This window comes from Carassius auratus, chromosome 34 (assembly GCF_003368295.1).
Source record: "Carassius auratus strain Wakin chromosome 34, ASM336829v1, whole genome shotgun sequence".
Lineage (NCBI taxonomy): Eukaryota > Metazoa > Chordata > Actinopteri > Cypriniformes > Cyprinidae > Carassius > Carassius auratus.
In genome coordinates, this window is record NC_039276.1 from 15453154 (window position 1) to 15472976 (window position 19823).

The 19823-nt window shown below is 41.5% G+C and overlaps 1 protein-coding gene and 1 long non-coding RNA gene across 2 annotated transcripts; both read left to right on the top strand.

Annotated features, from left to right (window-relative positions):
- The first annotated feature begins 251 nt into the window (after positions 1-251).
- On the top strand, positions 252-2987 carry LOC113053293 (uncharacterized). The gene is made up of 3 exons (XM_026218206.1): positions 252-1236; positions 1323-1605; positions 1699-2987. Exons 1-3 carry the CDS (start codon positions 1145-1147, stop codon positions 1954-1956), a joined length of 633 nt encoding a protein of 210 aa, XP_026073991.1. The 5' UTR covers positions 252-1144; the 3' UTR covers positions 1957-2987.
- A 2995-nt stretch (positions 2988-5982) lies between these two features.
- Positions 5983-8042, top strand: LOC113053764 (uncharacterized). Its single transcript, XR_003277302.1, has 5 exons — positions 5983-6327; positions 6467-6581; positions 7070-7106; positions 7277-7321; positions 7600-8042. It is a non-coding gene; the product is annotated as an uncharacterized LOC113053764 (long non-coding RNA).
- Positions 8043-19823: the final 11781 nt, after the last annotated feature.

Here is a 19823-nt window from a genome sequence, read left to right on the forward strand (position 1 = left end):
GTGTGTGTGTGGGGGGGGGGGGGGGGGGGGCGGAGATTATTATGCAAAGTGTTCCTAGTGACGTACATAGAGATGGGCAAAAGATTTGAAATCTATAACGACTCGTTTCAGAGATTCAGAGTCGACTCCTTACTTTAGAAGCCAATAACTTTATAAATCGTGTACTTTTTGGTTTAATTACTTTGCACATTGTTTACACTGATGGATAGCTACATCATACACTGTAATACAGGTAATTTTTGATTTCCCATCTGTGTGGCTCTTTAAATGTTATAATTTTACAGACTGCAAGATTTCAGACACAAGGGTTGAAAAAACATGTTCCTCATTTAGAGAAGAAAGTAAATCAATTGAAAACACTGAAAAAAAGAAATCTGAACATTTGTTAAATAGCAGGGAAACACACAGAGAAGATCCATCATAAATTCTGACAACAGAGAAAACAAAAGTTGAAACATTGTAATTAAACAGACTAAACAGAGTTTTTAGCTTTGCAAAATTATTTACACTTACAGTTTTTTCTGAATGCTTAAGCGATAATCGTGATTCTTGTAGCACAATTTCTAAAACTATTAATACGTATAGCAAAACCACTCTCTGAGTTTGCAAAACTAAAAGCACAAACACTGCTTTGCACTCAGTTTGCAATTTTGTAACACACACTTTGCAAAACTGTAGGCACAATTCACTGCACAACACTCTTTTTTCAGAACTTTAAACACAACTCACTGCTTACACTCAATTACCAAATTTCCAACACACTCCTAGCAAAATTATACACATGTATGGCTATCATTAACACTATTTTGCCAACTGTCTGGCACATTTTCACATGTAAAAACTGTTTTAGATAATTAGTTCACTTTGCAATCAGCCTGAGCACTATAAATAAGCCACAGGTAAGCTGTCTGTGTGGAGTACAATGGAAGGAGCAGTAAGAGTGAGAAGAGTGAGAATCAGAGGAGGCAGAGGAGGCTGAGTGAGAGGACGTGGAGGTGAACAAGCGAGAGGGTTAGAGGAAGTTAGAGGACAAGGAGGAGCAAGAAGAGGACGATGACGGGAAAGAGGAAGTGTAAGAAGAGTAAGAAATAGAATAACTGATGACATCAGAGCTACAATAGTGGACCGTGTCATAAACCATGGGATGACCCTGAGGGAAGCTGGCCAACAGGTTCAGCCTAATTTGAGCCGCTACACTGTGGCAAGCTTCATTAGGACATTTCGAAATATTAATCGGTAAGTACTTTGTAGCACTGCCATACTCTAATGAGAAACACAACAGTACCATACATGCAAAAATACTGAATTGTTACTTTTTTCAGAATTGCTAGACGTCCAGATGTTGGGGGCAGAGGAAGAATGTTCACTCCAGAGCAAGAGACCCATATAGTGAACATGGTGATTGCCAATAATGCAATAAGACTGCGCGAAATACAGCAGCGCATAATTGATAATGACACCATCTTTCAAAATATACACAGTGTAAGGATTTCTGCACTAAGTCGTGTACTTGCGCGCCACAGAATAAGAATGAAGCAAATTTACAGAGTTCCTTTCGAGAGAAACACAGAACGTGTAAAGCAACTGCGTTATGACTATGTGCAGGTAAGCTATAGTGTCATTGGTTCTGAATTTGGAAGTGCATACTGTAGTGCTGTGCATGGGCCTGATGTGTTGCATTTGTTTTGTCTTGTCCAGAGAGGGATGGAACTAGAAGCAGATGCCATGGGACATGAGTTACTTTTGGTAGATGAGGCCGGTTTTAACCTCCGTAAAACCAGGAGACATGGCAGGAACATTACTGGACACCGTGCCATCATCAATGTCCCAGGACAACATGGTGGTAACATAACCATGTGTGCAGCTATAAGCCAAAATGGTGTTGTTCACCATCATGCCAACCATAGGCCCATACAACACTGCACACATTATTGCATTCCTGGACACCTTACATGACATGCTCACTGCTCGGAGACCAGAGCATACCCGATATGTCATCATATGGGACAATGTTAGTTTCCATAGGGCTGCTTTGGTCCGCAACTGGTTTACAGACCACCCATCCTTCATGGCACTCAACCTCCCTCCATACTCTCCATTCTTAAATCCCTTCGAGGAGTTCTTCTCTGCCTGGCGCTGGAAAGTGTACGACCGTCATCCTCATCAACAGGTAGCCCTTTTACAGGCAATGGAGGAGGCATGTGGAGATACTGACCAGGCATCATGTCAAGCCTGGATACGGCATTCAAGGAGATATTTTCCCCGGTGCCTTGGACTGGAGGATATTGCATGCGATGTGGACGAAATTTTGTGGCCGGACCCAGAAAGACAACATGATGTAGGCTGATTGTCTTTTTTTGCGTGAAATTACTATTTTGTGTTCTGACTTCATCTTGGTTTTGATGAGTGTGAATAAACACCAATACTTGAAGCTTGGATCCTTGTATGTTTACATGACACTGACAAAAGTATGACCTCAAATTGACATCTGTACACAGAGAAAGCAAAAGCCAGATGTGTTTTGTATTCATACTATCAGAGTGTAGTTGGCACATTGTGTGCTTAGTAGATGATGGCTTGTTTTTACTGTTTGATTCGAAAACACCATTTTTACGAAGGTGTGAAGAGTTAATCTAGCTGTGTTCACTTTTGCAAGAGAACTACGATGATGAGGCCTGTACTTCATATATGAGTTTGTGACTAGAGTATGTGCAAATAAAATGTTCACATACTAAAAGTTTAATAGTAAATTAAATCACAGATATACTTGATCTGGATGACGATTATAGAGATCAGGAATTTAAAGGTGACACTTCATACAGTTAATGTTGCACATATGGAAGGCCAATGTAATTTGATGGGTTGTAAAGGTGTACATCAGAAATACAGCAATAAACATGAAACGATTGTTAGTTACTACAGTATGTATTAAACTCATGAGCATAACATAGACATGAGATAAATATTTATGTTCTGTAAGATGCTCTTAAAGCGACTTACCAATGAGGAATATCACAAGTAATGAGCCAACTACAATTCATGTTCATACCAGAGAATATAACAGACCAGAGCAATACTCAGTTTCAAGAGAAATAAAAAGGAGAACAAGCCAGGCCATTAAAAATGTGTGTGTGTGTGTTGGGGTAAAAACTGCTGTGTTAGTAAAAGCTAAGAAAAAATAAGAAGTAAACACAGAAGGCAGTGACAGGATGTGACAGTTCTGCTGTGGGAAATGTGCTCTGTGGTTTCACTGGTCACTGCAGACATAAGCACAAAACTATATTTGAATACATTACTTCCATCCTTTATATATTGCATTTAAATTACCTGTGTTGGAATTCACACTTTGAATAGTAAGTGAGTAGTATATAATATATATCTTCAGAATATATATATATATATATATATTAGGCAGCATTACAAAAAATGTAAATATGTGGATCGTCCTCTGTCTTCATCTCTTCCTTTACTAGTTCAGACTCTACAGCACACCTGCAAGACCCTGAGTGTCAGGTATTGGTAAGGGAGGAACTCAGGTGCAGACAGGGATTCTCAAACAAAGGGTTTATTACAAGAAGGGGAAACAAAAACCCACGAGGGGGAAAACACGGAGCAAGGTAAAGACTAAATAACTAAAACAGGACTGGACTGACAAGATAAACAAGGACTCTAAATACTAACTATAAACAAACACTCACGGTAATACAAACACTTCTTAAGGAACAATCACAGAGTGGAACAATCACAATCATAGGTACAATGAACCGACGCAAGACAGAGCACACTAGGAGATCTAAATAGGGGGAACAATCAAGACGTGACAGGTGTTACAGATAGGACAATCAAGACACGACTAGGTTAACAAGGGGGGCGGGGCAAGGCAACGAGACAACACAAGCACATGGCCCAAAGACAAGGCCATGCGCTTGTACACAAAACATGGGTCTGTCATGATCCTGCCTCAAGACTAGGAAAAATCAAGGACACGAGGGCAGAATCATGACAGAACCCCTCCCTTAAGGAGCGGCTTCCAGACGCTCCTCAAGGGAACATCAAACACGGGACACGACTGACATGACAGACTGGGACACAGACACAAACCAACAGGACATGACAAATAACAACAAAGGCAAACATGAGTACACAACGGCAGGGTTGGGGTGACAAATCAAAAAAAACAAACAGGGAAGGGGAGGGGGCGGGACCACAAAGTTCATGGGGGACAGACCAGGGCGGGTGGGTGGGGTAGGAATCCTAGGAGGACAGGACGAAGGCTGACGGCGGGGGGTACGGGCAGGTCTGGGTGGTGAGGGGCGGGGAGGGGTCTCGGGACAACTGACAGGGGACATGACAGGACCAGACAAGGGACGCGGGACAACACTTACGGGACGCGGGGCAAGACTTACTGGACACGGGGGGACAACATCTACGGGACACGGGGGGACAACATCTACGGGACACGGGGGGACAACATCTACGGGACACGGGGGGACATTAACGGGACACGGGGGGACATTAACGGGACACGGGGGGACGACATCAGGACACTCGGGATTTCTGGGGACAGGGTCTGAGGACAAGACAGGACTGACGGGGACTTCTAGGATACGGACAAGACTAGACAAATAATCAGAAAAGGCTTTAGCCGCTAAGACAATTGGCATCTCCTTACGAGATGAGATACACTGAACTAGAGTCTTTGCTGCAGAGTCGGCCGCGGCACTCTCCTGCGCTCTCACGACTGCCGACTTGCATACTGCCCTCTTCTTTGCCGGCTCGGGCACGCCAGCGCTCACCGCTGCTGGCTCGGACACGCTCACCGCTGCTGGCTCGGGCACGCCAGCTCTCACCGCTGCTGGCACGGGCACGCCAGCTCTCACCGCTGCTGGCACGGGCACGCCAGCTCTCACCACTGCTGGCACGGGCACGCCAGCGCTCTCCGCTGCTGGCACGGGCACGCCAGCGCTCTCCGCTGCTGGCACGGGAGGAGACAGGGTCACAGGACCGGCAGGCCCCCTCTTCCTCCTCTTCCTCCTTGGGCGCGGTGCAGAGGCCACAGCTGGGTCAGAGGCGGGTTGGGGGAGTTTGGTCTCGGGCAGGGCAGTCTCGGACGCCGAAGACTCAGAAGTTGACTCCCATGAAAACCGTCTCCCTCGTTTCATGGGGAGACTGCTGGCTGAGGAGGGCACCTCAGGACTCTGGAAGGGGCTTGCCTGACCCCCCAGGGTTGCCACGGCCAGGACACGACCCTCCGGGACCGCCGGCAGCTGGGTAGGTGGGGACCTCTGGGGCTCCTCCTCTCGCCCGCTCGCTCCGGAACGACCTCCCCTGGTCCCCCGGAACACCACAAGGCGAGAGCCCTCAAAACAATCTCGCTGGCTGGCTGATGCCATCCAGCATTGCCTCCTGTCTGCTGAGTTCCTTTGTGGTCGGTTCATTCTGTCAGGTATTGGTAAGGGAGGAACTCAGGTGCAGACAGGGATTCTCAAACAAAGGGTTTATTACAAGAAGGGGAAACAAAAACCCACGAGGGGGAATAAATATGATGTCCTGCGAGTTGATATGGCTTTAAATTTAGATAGTTTGTTTACTAATAATATTGTTTCAATTGTTTAAAATTTAATGCAGATGTTAAAAAGTGTTTTGTTTGTATTCGTATGTTTTACATTTTACATTTACATTTAATCATTTAGCAGACACTTTTATCCAAAGTGAATTACAAATGAGAACAATAGAAACAATCAGATCAACAAGAGAAAAACAACAGTCTATACAAGTGCCATGACAAGTTAGTTTAGTACAGAACACATAGCCAGGTTATATATATGAAAGAATATGAAAGACAAGAATATAAAATTTTGTTCAAAATATTTAACACTACATGAACAATTAACTGTGTCTCATGAGCTTTTGCATGTTTGCTGTTTTCTGCTGCATGATGACAGTGAAATCATTTTCACAATTTTACCATCCATTACATCCAATGCAAAACTGGGATCTTCTGTGTCTTTTCTTCAGATTATTCCAAATCTAATCAAGAGCAAAAGCTACAGCAGCACATCAACAAAACAGTGTTTGTGGGGGAAACAGTTACACTTCACTGCAACAAAACCAAATTAGATGACGATTTCACATGGAAAATGAACAACTCAGTTATTTTTAGGCAGGTCTCTGATATTAACATAACTAAGACAAACTTCAGCTCAAACAGGATTCACATCGACCCAGCAGCTCCAAGAGAGTTAACAATACAACAAATACAAGCGTCTGATGCAGGAAACTACAGCTGTTACCCAGGAGCAATAAGATGGACATTAACAATAACAGGTTATTACTTGATTTCACTTCTTGGATATTCTTGTAAAAGAGTTTGGTTTAGCAAGTATATTTAAGTTTTTCACTAGTAACTAGTGATTAGTGCTGGTTGACTGATATCATGAGTGTTTGACTCTTGTGTGTCTGTCAGAAATCAAGATCAGACCAGAATCTCTCAAACAAATGTCGCTGTACATCATCATCTTTTCATTTTCTGGAGTCATTATTATCTGTTTAATTATCACAAGCAGCATCTGCATTTACAGGTGAGAGACATTTTTAACATTTCTTACCCTCAGAAACACTGACATGGTTTCAGCTCCACATTGTTTTCATTTCTTCTACTTTTTTAAATGATCTGCTACTTTTCAAATGTGTATTTGTAGGCAGTGTCTATTCAAACATGAGTTCAAATAGCCGGCTTTTTTTTTTATAAACTCTGCCCACTATTGCTCAGATATTTAACCTTAAACACAAACAGCTCTTCACTTCTCGTTACAGTTTGTGTAAATAACATCTACCATTTTCATGCTTTTTATACGTCTAAATAGCCTCTGCCATATTTTTATGCATTTCAGATTTCATTGTTTAATTCTTGTCCAAAACAAAATTTAAATTTTAAAACAATAATAATTTTTTTTTTTTAACATCTGACATACATCCACACATGCTCCATAAACAGTGATCAAACACTGCTTTTCTTATTAAATTAGCTGCATTCGGTTCTTCTACAATTTCTGAATCATTTAAACAGGAAACTGAGACAGAAGATCAACTCAGGTTCAGAGGATGTGAGTATATTCACCACAGAACAGCTTATTATTTAGCACCTAAATCTGCTCTTGATTTAGAGGTTCAACTTCTAGAAATATATATATATATATATATATATATATATATATATATATATATATATATATATATATATATATATATATATACTTGTGTATGATCTATACAGGTGAAGATGACTTCTGACTGTGACAAACACACAATAACAGTCTGTGTAAGTCAGTTAAACACACACCTCCATCATGTTTACCACATCATGTCTGTCACTGGCCTCCAACAAACATCACTGACTCACTTCTTGATGGAAACATGTTGTGCAGTCAACCCACTGCTCTGTAAAAATCACCTTTGTTCCATCTATGTGAGATTGTACTTTTTTAAATATAAATAACAGCTATAAATGATCATTTATAAACAGCACAACACATATTTGAACAAGAGCTGAAATGTCTGTTGTTTGTGTTTCACTTGTTTTATCTTTGTTTTCTTCAGGTCTATAGTCTTCATACAGTTTCATGAGCATCTTTTCTTCTGAGGACAGCAGATGAGCATCTCAGTACAGAAAGATGTTTGAGAACGAGACCATGATGGTCACAGACTTTTTTTTAGCTTCAAGCCATGAATCCATCCAGTCGGAGGATTTTTAAACACGATTGATATTTTAAATTGATTTTATAACTTTATAACTGAACTAATTGTGTATCCTCCAGTTGTTTGTTGTGTTTTCCCTGTAATTATCTACAAAGTCATCAAATGTATGAAGGCTAGTGTTTTAAAATCTGATCAGTTTCATATAGCAGAGGAACACACTTTTATCAAACACTCAGACGCTTCGTCCTTTAATCTTGAGTCTGTGTACAAATCTTTCTGTTATCCCTTTGACTTGACCTTTCAAATAATTTACATCATTTATGTAGACACAAATGTAAAGATTAATAAAGAAACCTTCAAAATCACCTTCATATATACAGTTCTTCACTGCATACCACATCATTGTAGTTTAAATGCAATATGATAAGTTTTAATAAAGCATATGAACATCAATAGCAACAAAGGTAATATTAAGCTGAAATATATTGCCATAATAATGTCTACAACTCATTAACTAGGTGACAAATGAATAAACTAATATATGCTTACATCTTCATGCAGAAGCTCATGTTTGTGAGATTGAGAAAGTGAAAAGGTCTCACAGAGATGCAACACTTCTCCTTTGTGGTTGATGTGAGAAGTGCTATTAGTAATGAATTATGATTAGATAACTGACGAGCTTCCTGTTTATACTCCTAGTGAAAGATGACTGCTGTGGTATATAACAACATATTTTTTTTTTTTTTAATTAGTTTTTACTTTTGATTCAACTTTAGTTACTCAGCTAAGTACGTTTGCATAATTACTTCAAGTAAAACACAAACATAGGAACTCATAAACAGTAATTAGTGTGGTTTATGTTTCCTCCAGTGTTTCATTGCTCCCAAAATGGCACAGTAATTGAAATAAATTACTTAAAAAAAAAAAAAAAAAAAAAAAAACTCTCCAACTCAAAAACAGAAATTCAAACAAACAAACAAAAAGATAACTCAGGTCTAATATTGATACCCATAACATTTACAGTAATGTAAAAACTGCAAGTAGTGAGAAACATTATAAGTAATTTAGCAACACCCAAACAAATCTATAAAAAGGAGAGATTTTTATGGGTTAGAGAAGGAGACCATCACAAAAATAATATGTTCAGTCTTAGAGGACCTGTATGTGAATGTGTATTTGCTTCTAAAATGATTTTTGTTTATTTGATTTAAATTGTCTAGCAAATAAGCTTAATTTTCAAACAGAAGATTTTTAGTAATAATACCTAACTAACTACTAGATTATTTATGTAGAATGTTGAATGTTGTTTTGAAAAGAATACAGCAAAGATCCATCAGGGCAAACAGAGTGACTGAAAGGTGGTTTGTTGCAAAGAACTATAACAAACGTGAACACAAAAATAATTTGACACATTGCTGACTTCAGAAGCCCTTGAGTTCTTATACTGCAGGAAAACACAAGGTGGCGCCATAACGAACACTGAGCTGATTCAGTAATGCAACAATACCGACAGGAAAGATGAATGAGAGACTTTATTACTGGGGTTCTCAACTCTGGCCCTGAGGTCCACTTTCATTCAGACTTTACCTCCAACCTTGATCAAACTCACCTGCCTGTAACTTTCTGAAGTTCCTGAAGTTCATCTTGTTCAGATGTGTTTGATTAGGGATGGAGCTAAACTCTGCAGGAAACAGACCACAAGGGGGAGAATTAAATAAATAAAGAAACATTTAACACACAGCATTTCACCTTGTACATGAATACACACTAAAAATCTATTTCATTTTAAATATGTTAAATATGGTTTAAATTCTGATAATTCCTACACCATATACCATATACACCATATACTTGCAAGTTGTAGGTCAGTGGCATCAGTTTCATCAGTTTCTTATGATGTTGGTGTTACAACACAGCTGTGCACAATAATAATAATAATAATAATAATAATAATAATAATAATAATAATTTCACAACCAAGTATTGTAAGTTATCATATATTATCATAGGAGTGTCACTGTTTTGAATAACAACACGACTGTGATTTGGACACAAGGCTGCAGCAATATCTATTATATTTGTGATGTCAGCATTTTATGATATACATGTATGCTATCGTAAGTTCTCTAAGAAACACAGTCATTTTGTATGATAAAATATAAAACTTTTTTTAATCTAAAATAAAAATAAAAAAACGTTAAATATGGCGCAACAAACCTCAAACATAATGACTTGTGATCTGTGATGAGGTTTATTTTGGTGCACAAATGTAATAATTTATAATAAAACAGAGGCTAATTAGATAGTTGAGAATTGGAAATGTATCACCTCTCAGTCAATGTTCATGTATTTCCAACATGTTTTGTGTAAGCTCAGTAAATTAAAATATTGTGTTTAACATATCAGTTTTTTGGCCACCATTTACAGGGATTCAGGAGACAGAGTTTGATGTATTTTGTAAATGTGCTTCATGTGCTTTATATGTTTGACTGTAGCATGTTGAATCGTGTGAATGCTGTTTCTGTTATCAGCTCTCGGTGGCTACTTGTTTCCTGTTCATCTTTTCCTGTGACTCTTAGTGAATCTTCACCATATAACGTGTTTAGCATCATGAGTTCCTTGTTTAATACTCTCTTAATACACGGCTAAAGACGCTAAAAGTGGTACTTGAGGCCCATGCAGTGAAACCATTGAAATATATACCTAATATTTTAGAAAAATGTAACCACAATTCATGCTTTAAACTCTTTAAAACAAACATTTTGAAATTCAAAAAACACAACTGTCTAGATTACAAACGTCTTTCAAAACTAGCAGCTCTATGGTTTCATTTGGGAAACACTGCCATTTAAATGCCACACTCATTAACTGATGACCTACAGCCAGTGATCATGTGTGAAAACACATTTATCCACTTAGAAATCAAAATATAAACAAAATATTTTTAACCCCTTCCATTTCTGTTTACATTGCATATACAGTACAGCCTATGTACCATATCTGATTATATACTGTGTGTGTGTGCTCTTGTTTTTGTGACATACTGTATCAGGACACAACTCTGTATAATGACATGGGTTACAAGGAGAGGGTGAGTTGTGAGGACATAACCCATGTTCCCCATTTATCAAAACACTTATAAATCATACAGAATGAGTTTCCTTTGAGGGTTAGGGTTAGGTGTAGGGTTGCTGTAGGGCCATAGAATATACAGTTTGTACAGTATAAAAACCATTACGCCTATGGGATGTCCCCACTTTTCACAAAAACAACCAAAAATGTGTATGTGTGTGTGCGTGTGTGTGTCTGTGTGTCTGTGTGTTTGTGTGTGCGGTTTGTGTTTTTTTTTTTTTTTTTGAGTTTTGAGAATTGGAACCATAGTTAAAAAAACTGTGTGTAAGCTGTGTGTAATTACTACAATAAAAAGGTTGCAAATAAATCCCTTCACATTTATTCTGAGATCCTGGTAAAGTACACCATTCAATTTATTCATTTTACAGTAGACTATTTGAAACATGGATTGGGGTGAAATCAGGATTTGTATCTTTTATCTCTGACAGTGTGAAATCAGGATTTGTATCAGCTATTCCAGATCATTTAGTCATCACTTTACTCTAGCAGTAAACTCATCTGCTGTATATAACTTAACATTCAAACCCAATTTGATGATGATTTCACATGGACAATGAATAGCTTCGTTATTTTTAGGCAGGATTCTGAAAGTAACAGAACAATGAGAAACTTCAGCTCAGACAGGATTCATATCAACCCAGCAGCTCCAAGATAATTAACAATACATCAGATACAAGTGTCTGATGCAGGAAACTACAGCAGTTACCTAGCAGCAATAAGAGGGACATCAACAATAACGTCTCAAGGTTACGAATGTAACCCTGGTTCCTTGAAGGAACGAGATGCTGCGTCGAGCACTTTGGGTAACGTCCCTGACGAGACCGACTCGGAATATTGTGTGCAATCTGTCCAACGGAAGGGCGTGACGTCACGGGCGGGGTGACGTAGCGACCAGGAAGCTATAAAAGTACGTGCCGTGCAGCTGGCTTCAGCTTCGAGAAGGGAAGCAAGCACCGGCAGGGGTGCCGGGAGTATGGCTCTGCGACGCAGCGTCTCGTTCCTTCAAGGAACCAGGGTTACATTCGTAACCTTGAGACGTTCCTTTTCAGGAACTCGTGTTGCGTTGAGCGCTTTGGGGAACGATGTGCCCACTCCGCCAGACTTCCAAATCCCTGCCTAGTGTGTATCCGAAGAGCACAGCTAAGGCGAGAGAACAGAAGAGCCTGGAGTGGCTTGCATGTCAAGGTCATAAAATCTGACAAATGTGAGGGTGTGGACCACCCCGCAGCATTGCAGATGTCCAAGAGGGACACACCTGCTGAGAAGGTCTTGGAGGCCGCCATACCCTGAGGGGATGACCAGAGGACTCATAGGAGATGTTGATAGCCTCGACTATCCAACGACTTAGGGTCTGCTTGGTGGCAGGAGAACCGTTTTTAGGAGGACCATAGCAAACAAGCAATTGGTCGGATTTTCTCCACAGGGCAGCTTTGTGGACGTATGCATCCAGTGCTCACTCTGGACACATACAATTTAGCTTCTCCTGGTCTGGCTCCCGAAAGGGAGGGGACAGAAGCCATGCAGTAATATAGGTTGTGGAGTAACAGAGGGAACCTTCGGAACATAACCCGCTCGAGGGTATAAGAATGCTTTGGCCATACCAGGGGCAACGTCTAGGTAAGTAGGGGCCACCGAAAGGGCCTGAAGATCTTCAACTCTATTTAGTGAGGTGATTGCCAGTAACAGGGCAGTTTTAAGTGACAGATGTCAATCTGAGATATCTGCTATTGGCTTGAATGGAGCTTTACAAAGAGCCTCTAAAACCGTAACCAAATCCCAGGGGGGAACACGGGATCGTACTGGAGGTCTCAGCCTCAGCACACCGGGGAGGAAACGTGTAACTAAGGGGTGTCTACCCACTGACTGATCATTGACATGGTAAGCAGCTATGGCCGCCACGTACACCTTTAAGGTGGAGTGGGTTAACTAAGCAGAGAGCCTAGCTTGTAGAAACTCCAGAACTGTACCAACTGGGCAGTTATCAGGGTCAAGCTGGCGGTCTCTGCACCATGAAGTGAAGAGTTTCCACTTCAGGGCGTACAGTTTCCTCGTAGAGGGAGCTCTGGATTGTAGGAGGGTCTCAACAACCTCAGTTGAGAGACCAGATTCTATGAGCTGTGCCCCCTCAGGGGCCACACCCACAGTTTCCACAGCTCCGGGTGAGGGTGAATTATCATGCCCTGCGCCTGTGAGAGTGGGTCTGTCCTGATCGGTATCTCCCATGGAGAGCCGTCGAGGAGCGAGACTAGATCTGCGAACCATACTCGGCCCGGCCAGAACGGGGCTACTAATAACAGACGGGCCCCGTCCCGGCGTACTCTCGCCAGAACTCCTGGGAGCAGAGCGATAGGGGAAAATGAATACAGACAAAGCCTCGGCCAGGTCTGTACCATAGCGTCCAGTCCCAGAGGAGCTGGATGAACTAAAGAGAACCAGAGGGGACATTGCAATGTCTCCTGAGTCGCAAAGAGGTCCACCTGGGCTGTGCCAAACACTCTCCATATCTGTTTCACCACCTCGGGGTGAAGTTTCCATTCCCTGGGCCTCGACAGTATGTCTGCTCCCATATTCAATCTCCCAGGAATATACACTGCTCTGAGTGAGAGGAGTTTGCCCTGGGACCACAGAAGGATCTGGTGTGCCAGCTTGCACAAGGGGCGTGAACGCAGACCCCCTTGGTGATTGATATAGGAGACCACTGATGTGTTGTCGGTGCGCACCAACACATGGTGACCTCTCAGGTCTGGGAGGAAATGTTTCAATGCTCGATAGACTGCTAGCATCTCGAGACAATTGATGTACCATGCCAGATGGCGACCACTCCACAGACCACGGGCAGGGTGGCCACTCATGACCGCACCCCAACCGGTGAGGGACGCGTCTGTCGCTAGCGTTACAAGGTGACAAAGAGCTCCCAGCACCGGGCCCTGATTCAAGAACCAAGGTTTCTTCCACATGTCTAAGGCACGAAGGCCTCGCCGCATGACCTTGATAACTCGAAGTGGATTTCCCCTTGGAGAAAAGCCCTTGGACTTGAGCCACCACTGTAGGGGTCTCATGTACAGCAGGCCAAAAGGTATCACGTCAGACCTAACAATCTCTGAAATTTTTTGACAGTGAGTGACTGGCCTTCTTTGACTCTCTCGAGTGATGTGAGGATCGACTCGATCCGAGCAGGAGACAGACGTGCCTGCATCATGGTACACTCTTCTTGGCGTTTAGTCTCAAACCCAGCTCCCCCATATGTGCGAGAATGACATCTCGATGTCGAACCGCCATCTGCTCTGATTGAGCTAGAATCAACCAGTCGTCGATATAATTTAGAATGCGGATGCCCTGCATAGGGAGGGATACCAAGCCGCATTTACACATTTCGTGAACGTGCGGGGTGAGAGTGCAAGGCCAAAGGGAAGTACTCGATATTGATAAGCTTTGCCCCCGAAAGCGAACCTCAGAAACTTCCTGTGTTGTGGAAGGATGGATATGTGGAAGTATGCATCTATGAGATCTATTGTGACAAACCAGTCCTCAGATCTGATTTGAGCTACAACATGCTTGACAGTTAGCATTTTGAACTTCAGTGGCATAACTGAGCGGTTCAGGTGACGTAAGATCGGACGTAACCCCCCATCCTTCTTTGGAACTATGAAATACTGGCTGTAAAACCCGGATTCCCTGTCTAGAAGAGGGACCACCTCGATGGCCTCCTTCCTTAATAGGGTATTCACTTCTTGTTCCATAACCAGAGCCTGCCGGGGGCCGACTACTGTCGGTGTAACCCCGTTGAACTTTGGTGGTGGATGACCGAACTGAATGCAGTATCCTTTTTCTATTGTACGCAGGACCCAATGAGATACATTTGGCAGTAGTTTCCACACTGCTAAATGATCTACTAAGGGAATCAGTCTCTCAAGACTGACCTCTGGTGTAAGAGGCTCCCGAAGGGGCGGTGAGCATCCCGGCTCCGCTACATGCGGGTGGAAATAACTGGGAGCAGCGCTCGCTGGAGGCCGCTGCGCCCTGAAACTCTGGCAGGGTTGGCAGACCGACCTCCTGAGGGCACTGAGGTGAGGCGGGCACCGTGTAATGAGGTGGACCGCGCTCTACCCCAGTAGGGGCTACCCTCTGGATCCTGGCATCAGGATCTTGTCGTCGAGGGCTTCCGGGCTTCAATAACAGGTCTTAAATCGGGCTTAGCCCTGGAAGTCCCTTATTCAGAGTGTTGCTGAGGCCCTCGGTCCCATCATGGGGGAGCACGAGCGGTGGCACTCTGTCTCTGTGCTTCCCGGTATGAGGGAGCCGGTATGTGGCGTGGTCATCTCCCGCCCAGATGCACCACGAGAGCGACGAGGGAGGAAATTCTGGAACGCCGGCGCCTGTTTGCGTGCCTCCCGGAACCTGTCGACGACAGTATTGACTGTGTTGCCGAACAGGCCAGAAGGCTGAAGCGGGGCGTCCAGGAGGCAGACCCTGTCTCGTTCTTTTATCTCTGACAGGGTCAGCCACAAATGCCTATCCACGGCCACTAAGGCTGCCATAGACCGCCCAATTGCGCGAGCGGTCTCTTTAGTGGCACGGAGGAAGAGATCAGCGGTCTTTCTAAGTTCTTCGACATCTTCAGACTTAATCCCCTCTCCCTCATCGATATCTCCCAGCAGGTCAGCTTGATAAGCTTGTAGGACTGCTATAGTATCAAGGCAAGCCCCAGCCTGACCTGCTGACACATAACCTTTGCCCACCAGTGATGATGTAACTCGAAGAGGCTTAGTGTGCAATGTCGGAGCTTTTAGATACGATGCCGAGCCGGGCAACAGATAGCTGCGAGCGTCTGTCCGACCCGTGGAATCGCTCTATAACCCAGCCCCATCTCATTGCCATAATATAGTGAATCGGGGCCAAAGAGGCAGGTCGAATATGGATGGTTCCACGATCTCGATATTTCATCGTGGAGATCGGGAAAATAAGGTAGGCTCCGACGTGGAGGTGGTTGCCTCGGCCGCAGAAAGCGTTCATCTAGTTTGCTTCTCTGTGGCTCAGAATGTTTCTCAGCTGGCCATTCAATTATTAATTTATCTACTGCACGCGTAACCACCTCCAATTCCTCCTCATACTGGGGCGACAGGGGTGGCGAATCCCCAGCAACCGTCTCCACATCAACCTCCTCGGAGGAAGAGAGGTGAAGAGTTGATCCCTCACCCTGGGGGGGGGGAAACCAACGAGCGTGCTTCCGAACCCAGGGTTTGGGCGCCGGATCTGGCAGATGAGGAAGGAGATAAGGACTGGCCCGTCTCCATTCCCTCTGACAGATCCACCTGCGAACCCCACGAGTGCAGCAGCCGTTCTGCCTCAGCAGAAGCGGGGCCAGCACCGCGGGGAACGCTGGTTGAAGGCTCCCTCCTTAAAGAGAGCCCTCCGGGATCGAAGTGTCCGCATTCGCCAATTCACAATGCAGACAGTCGGCCCCCTCGAGAGCCGACTCAGCATGCCTCGATCCCAGGCAAGCCACGCACAGATTGTGTGTATCCCCACTCGTAATGTAGCGAGGGCAGGGAGGAGCACACAATCTATAGCATGGCTTGGAATCGCCCTTAATATGTTTGGTCTTTTGCTTTACTTTAGGCATATTGAGCTGTCTTAGCGATCTTTTTAATGGCTAAGGGACAGACAACAATAAATAGGACCAACGGGACAGACTTTTGACATGCACACACAGAGCGCTTGCTGACAGATGCGAAGCTGAAGCCAGCTGCATGGCAAGTGCTTTTATAGCTTCCTGGTCACTATGTCACCCCGACCGTGACGTCACGCCCTTCCGTTGGACAGATTGCACACGATATTCAGACTCTGTCTCGTCAGGGACGTTCCCAAAAGTGCTCGACGCAGCTCGAGTTCCTTCAAGGAACAGGTTATTACTTGATTTTATTTACTGGATTTATTTTTATAATTAATAGTACGTAGTGCTGGTTGACTGATATCATATGTGTTGGACTCTTTTAGAAAACACAACTAGACCAGAATCTCTGATACAAATGCCGCTGTACATCATCATCGGCATCATCATCATCATATTCATCTGTCTGATCATTACCATCAGCATATGCATTTACAGGTTAGTCATTACTGTTTGTATTTTTAAGGTTGATTTTAAAGATGAATATCCTTCCCAAGTAACCAAATATCATTACATTTGTATATATATCTTTTTATGGTGGTTCTTCAACTCTAAGCACTTTTATGTCCAAGTCCATAATCATTAAAACAAGCAGACTTCTACTTTTTCATTTTATCATGTGAATGACATTTAAACTGTCTTCAACACATTTTATAATGCCATCATAATTTGTATCCATTACTTTTGAAAATCCTTTTCTGCATATGTTTTAACACCTTTTCCGGTAACCCTATTTGGTAACACTTTAGAATAAGGTTCCATTAGTTAATGTTAATTAATGTATTAATTAACATGAACAAACAATGAATAATACATTTATTACTGTATTTATTCATCTTCGTTAATGTTAGTTAATGAAAATACAGTTATTCATTGTTAGTTCATGGTAATTCACAGTGCATTAACTAATGTTAACAAGCACAACATTTGATTTAAATAATGCATTAGTAAATGTTGAAATTAACATGAACTAAGACTTATAAATGCTGTAGAAGGATTGTTCTTGCTTAGTTCATGTTAACGAAAGTAGTTAACTAACATTAACTAATGGAACCTTATTCTAAAGTGTTACCCACTATTTTTATGGTCCCCTTTGAACATTCTGTTGACGATAACGTTGCACCAGTATGTTAACTCTCATTAGACTGTCTGCTTAATATCTGTTAACTCTTTATCATGATGTCTCCCACCAGATATTCTTCATGTTACTTCACATGTACATTTCAACTTATTCTACTAACCTTAACCCTAGCAGTCTACTAATACTCTACTAATACTCTAATAACAGTTAGTAAACATGTCAGTTCAACATTACTTACAGTCAACAGAATTTGTGAAAGGGACCATGAAAATAAAGTTAAATTTTTCCTTATACCAGACTTTTAATCTTGAAATATGGAAATCATCGATAAAAATAAGAATTCAATTTTAATGTTAATCTAAGGAAAGTGTCAAATAATCACAAACTATTTAAATATTTATTATGTGAAATTGAAATATATATATAAATTGTGACAATCCATCAAGATGACTGCCCTCTGTTGTTCATCATTTTATTATTGTTATATATTATGATATTTGCTGTCCATAATGAACTGGGCTGCAATCTGTTATTCTCCCAATGCTTCAACACTGTAACAGTAAGCTGAAGCAGATGAAGACAAACTCTGATCTCTGTGAAACAGACCCGGAGGCTGAAAGTTTATTTACCACAAAACAGGTCATTATTCAGCTTATATGGGATCAGTTCTTGAATTAGTACATTGTTATACATTTTAATCTAAATTCTACAACTCTAAACGATCTGTTCAGGTGAAGATGATCTCTTACTGTTACAAACACACAGTAACAGCATGTGTAAGTCAGTTGAACTCGACACACACCTCCATCATGTTTACCACATCATGTCTGTCACTGGCCCCCAACAAACATCACTGACTCACTTCTTGATGGAAACATGTTGTGCAATCAAACTACTGCTCTGTAAATATCACTCTTGTTTCATATAATTAAAATTGGTCTCATTTTTATAAATTAACAGTTATACATGATCGTTTATTAATTGCTCAAAGAAGTTTTGAACAGTTGTGTTTCACTTGTTTTATCTTTGTTTTCTTCAGGTCTACAGTCTTCATACAGTCTTTTCTTCTCAAGACAGCAGCGTGTGTGTCTGACACTTATCAGACCATCATCTCAATACAGGAAGATGTCTGTCATTTCTGTGGCTTAGAGATTTAAACGTTCTCATGAATATGTAGCAGAGGATCTTTATATACACATTTTCAGAAAAAGTAATACTTTTAACACTTTTAAAATTTAACATGCCTAACTAGATGCTTAATCATTAATCAATATCAAATAATCAGGAAGTTGACAGGTTACAACAATAAGGATAATATCTGACACTAAAAATAGTGAATGTTTTTTTTTTCTTGCAAAGAACTAATGGTCATACTTTAAAAAGAAGGTTATATTTGTTAACATTATTCAACTATATTAGTTAATATGAAGAAACAATGTAAAATATTTCAAAATCTTTTATTATTGGCTAGAATACACTTTCCCCCAGATGTTTTGCCCCAATTTACAGTCTTGAAATTTACTAGTTGACACTAGTTGTCAAAAGTTAGAGCCAGTCTTCAGATTTGAGTCAACAGATTTCAAACCCTCAACATCAACTATTTTAACAACACCTTCAAAGGTTGCAGGTCCTCAATGCATGGATACCTGTCATTGTGTTGGACAACTGAATGAAGATCTTTATTTATTTATTTATTTTTCAGTTTCCTTCACCGCATGATCTTTAAAAAATGGTGTTAGTCACAATATGAAAATAAGTATGTACAGTCAGCAGGTTATTATTTCAATGTTTCTCAAGGCAGCAGTTATGTTTTACTATAGGAAGAGTAAAGCAGGAAGCATGATACTGTGGCCGGAATAACTAACCACACACAGCTCAAAATGTTTCTCAAGGTCAAGAGCACTTCACACTCATTGCAAATAAATTTAAATAGTTCACAATCTGAAATCTTAAAGTTAACAATAAGAAGTTTACATTAAGAAGGTAAAATCACAGTCCAAGCTTTGCAGTTGAAATCACAGTAGTCAAAGCATTACTGTAAAAAAAAATCACAATTTAGCCACTATAGTACTGTAAATAGTATTTTTTTATCATATCTTTCTTTGTACCCCTTTCACATGGACGGCCCCAGATTATTGTTGTTCAGAATTCATTACGATATATAACATGATGTAAATACTCGATGGTGAGCTTTAAGTAAAAGTATAATATTATTAAATTAAAATGTGCCATGTAATTTGT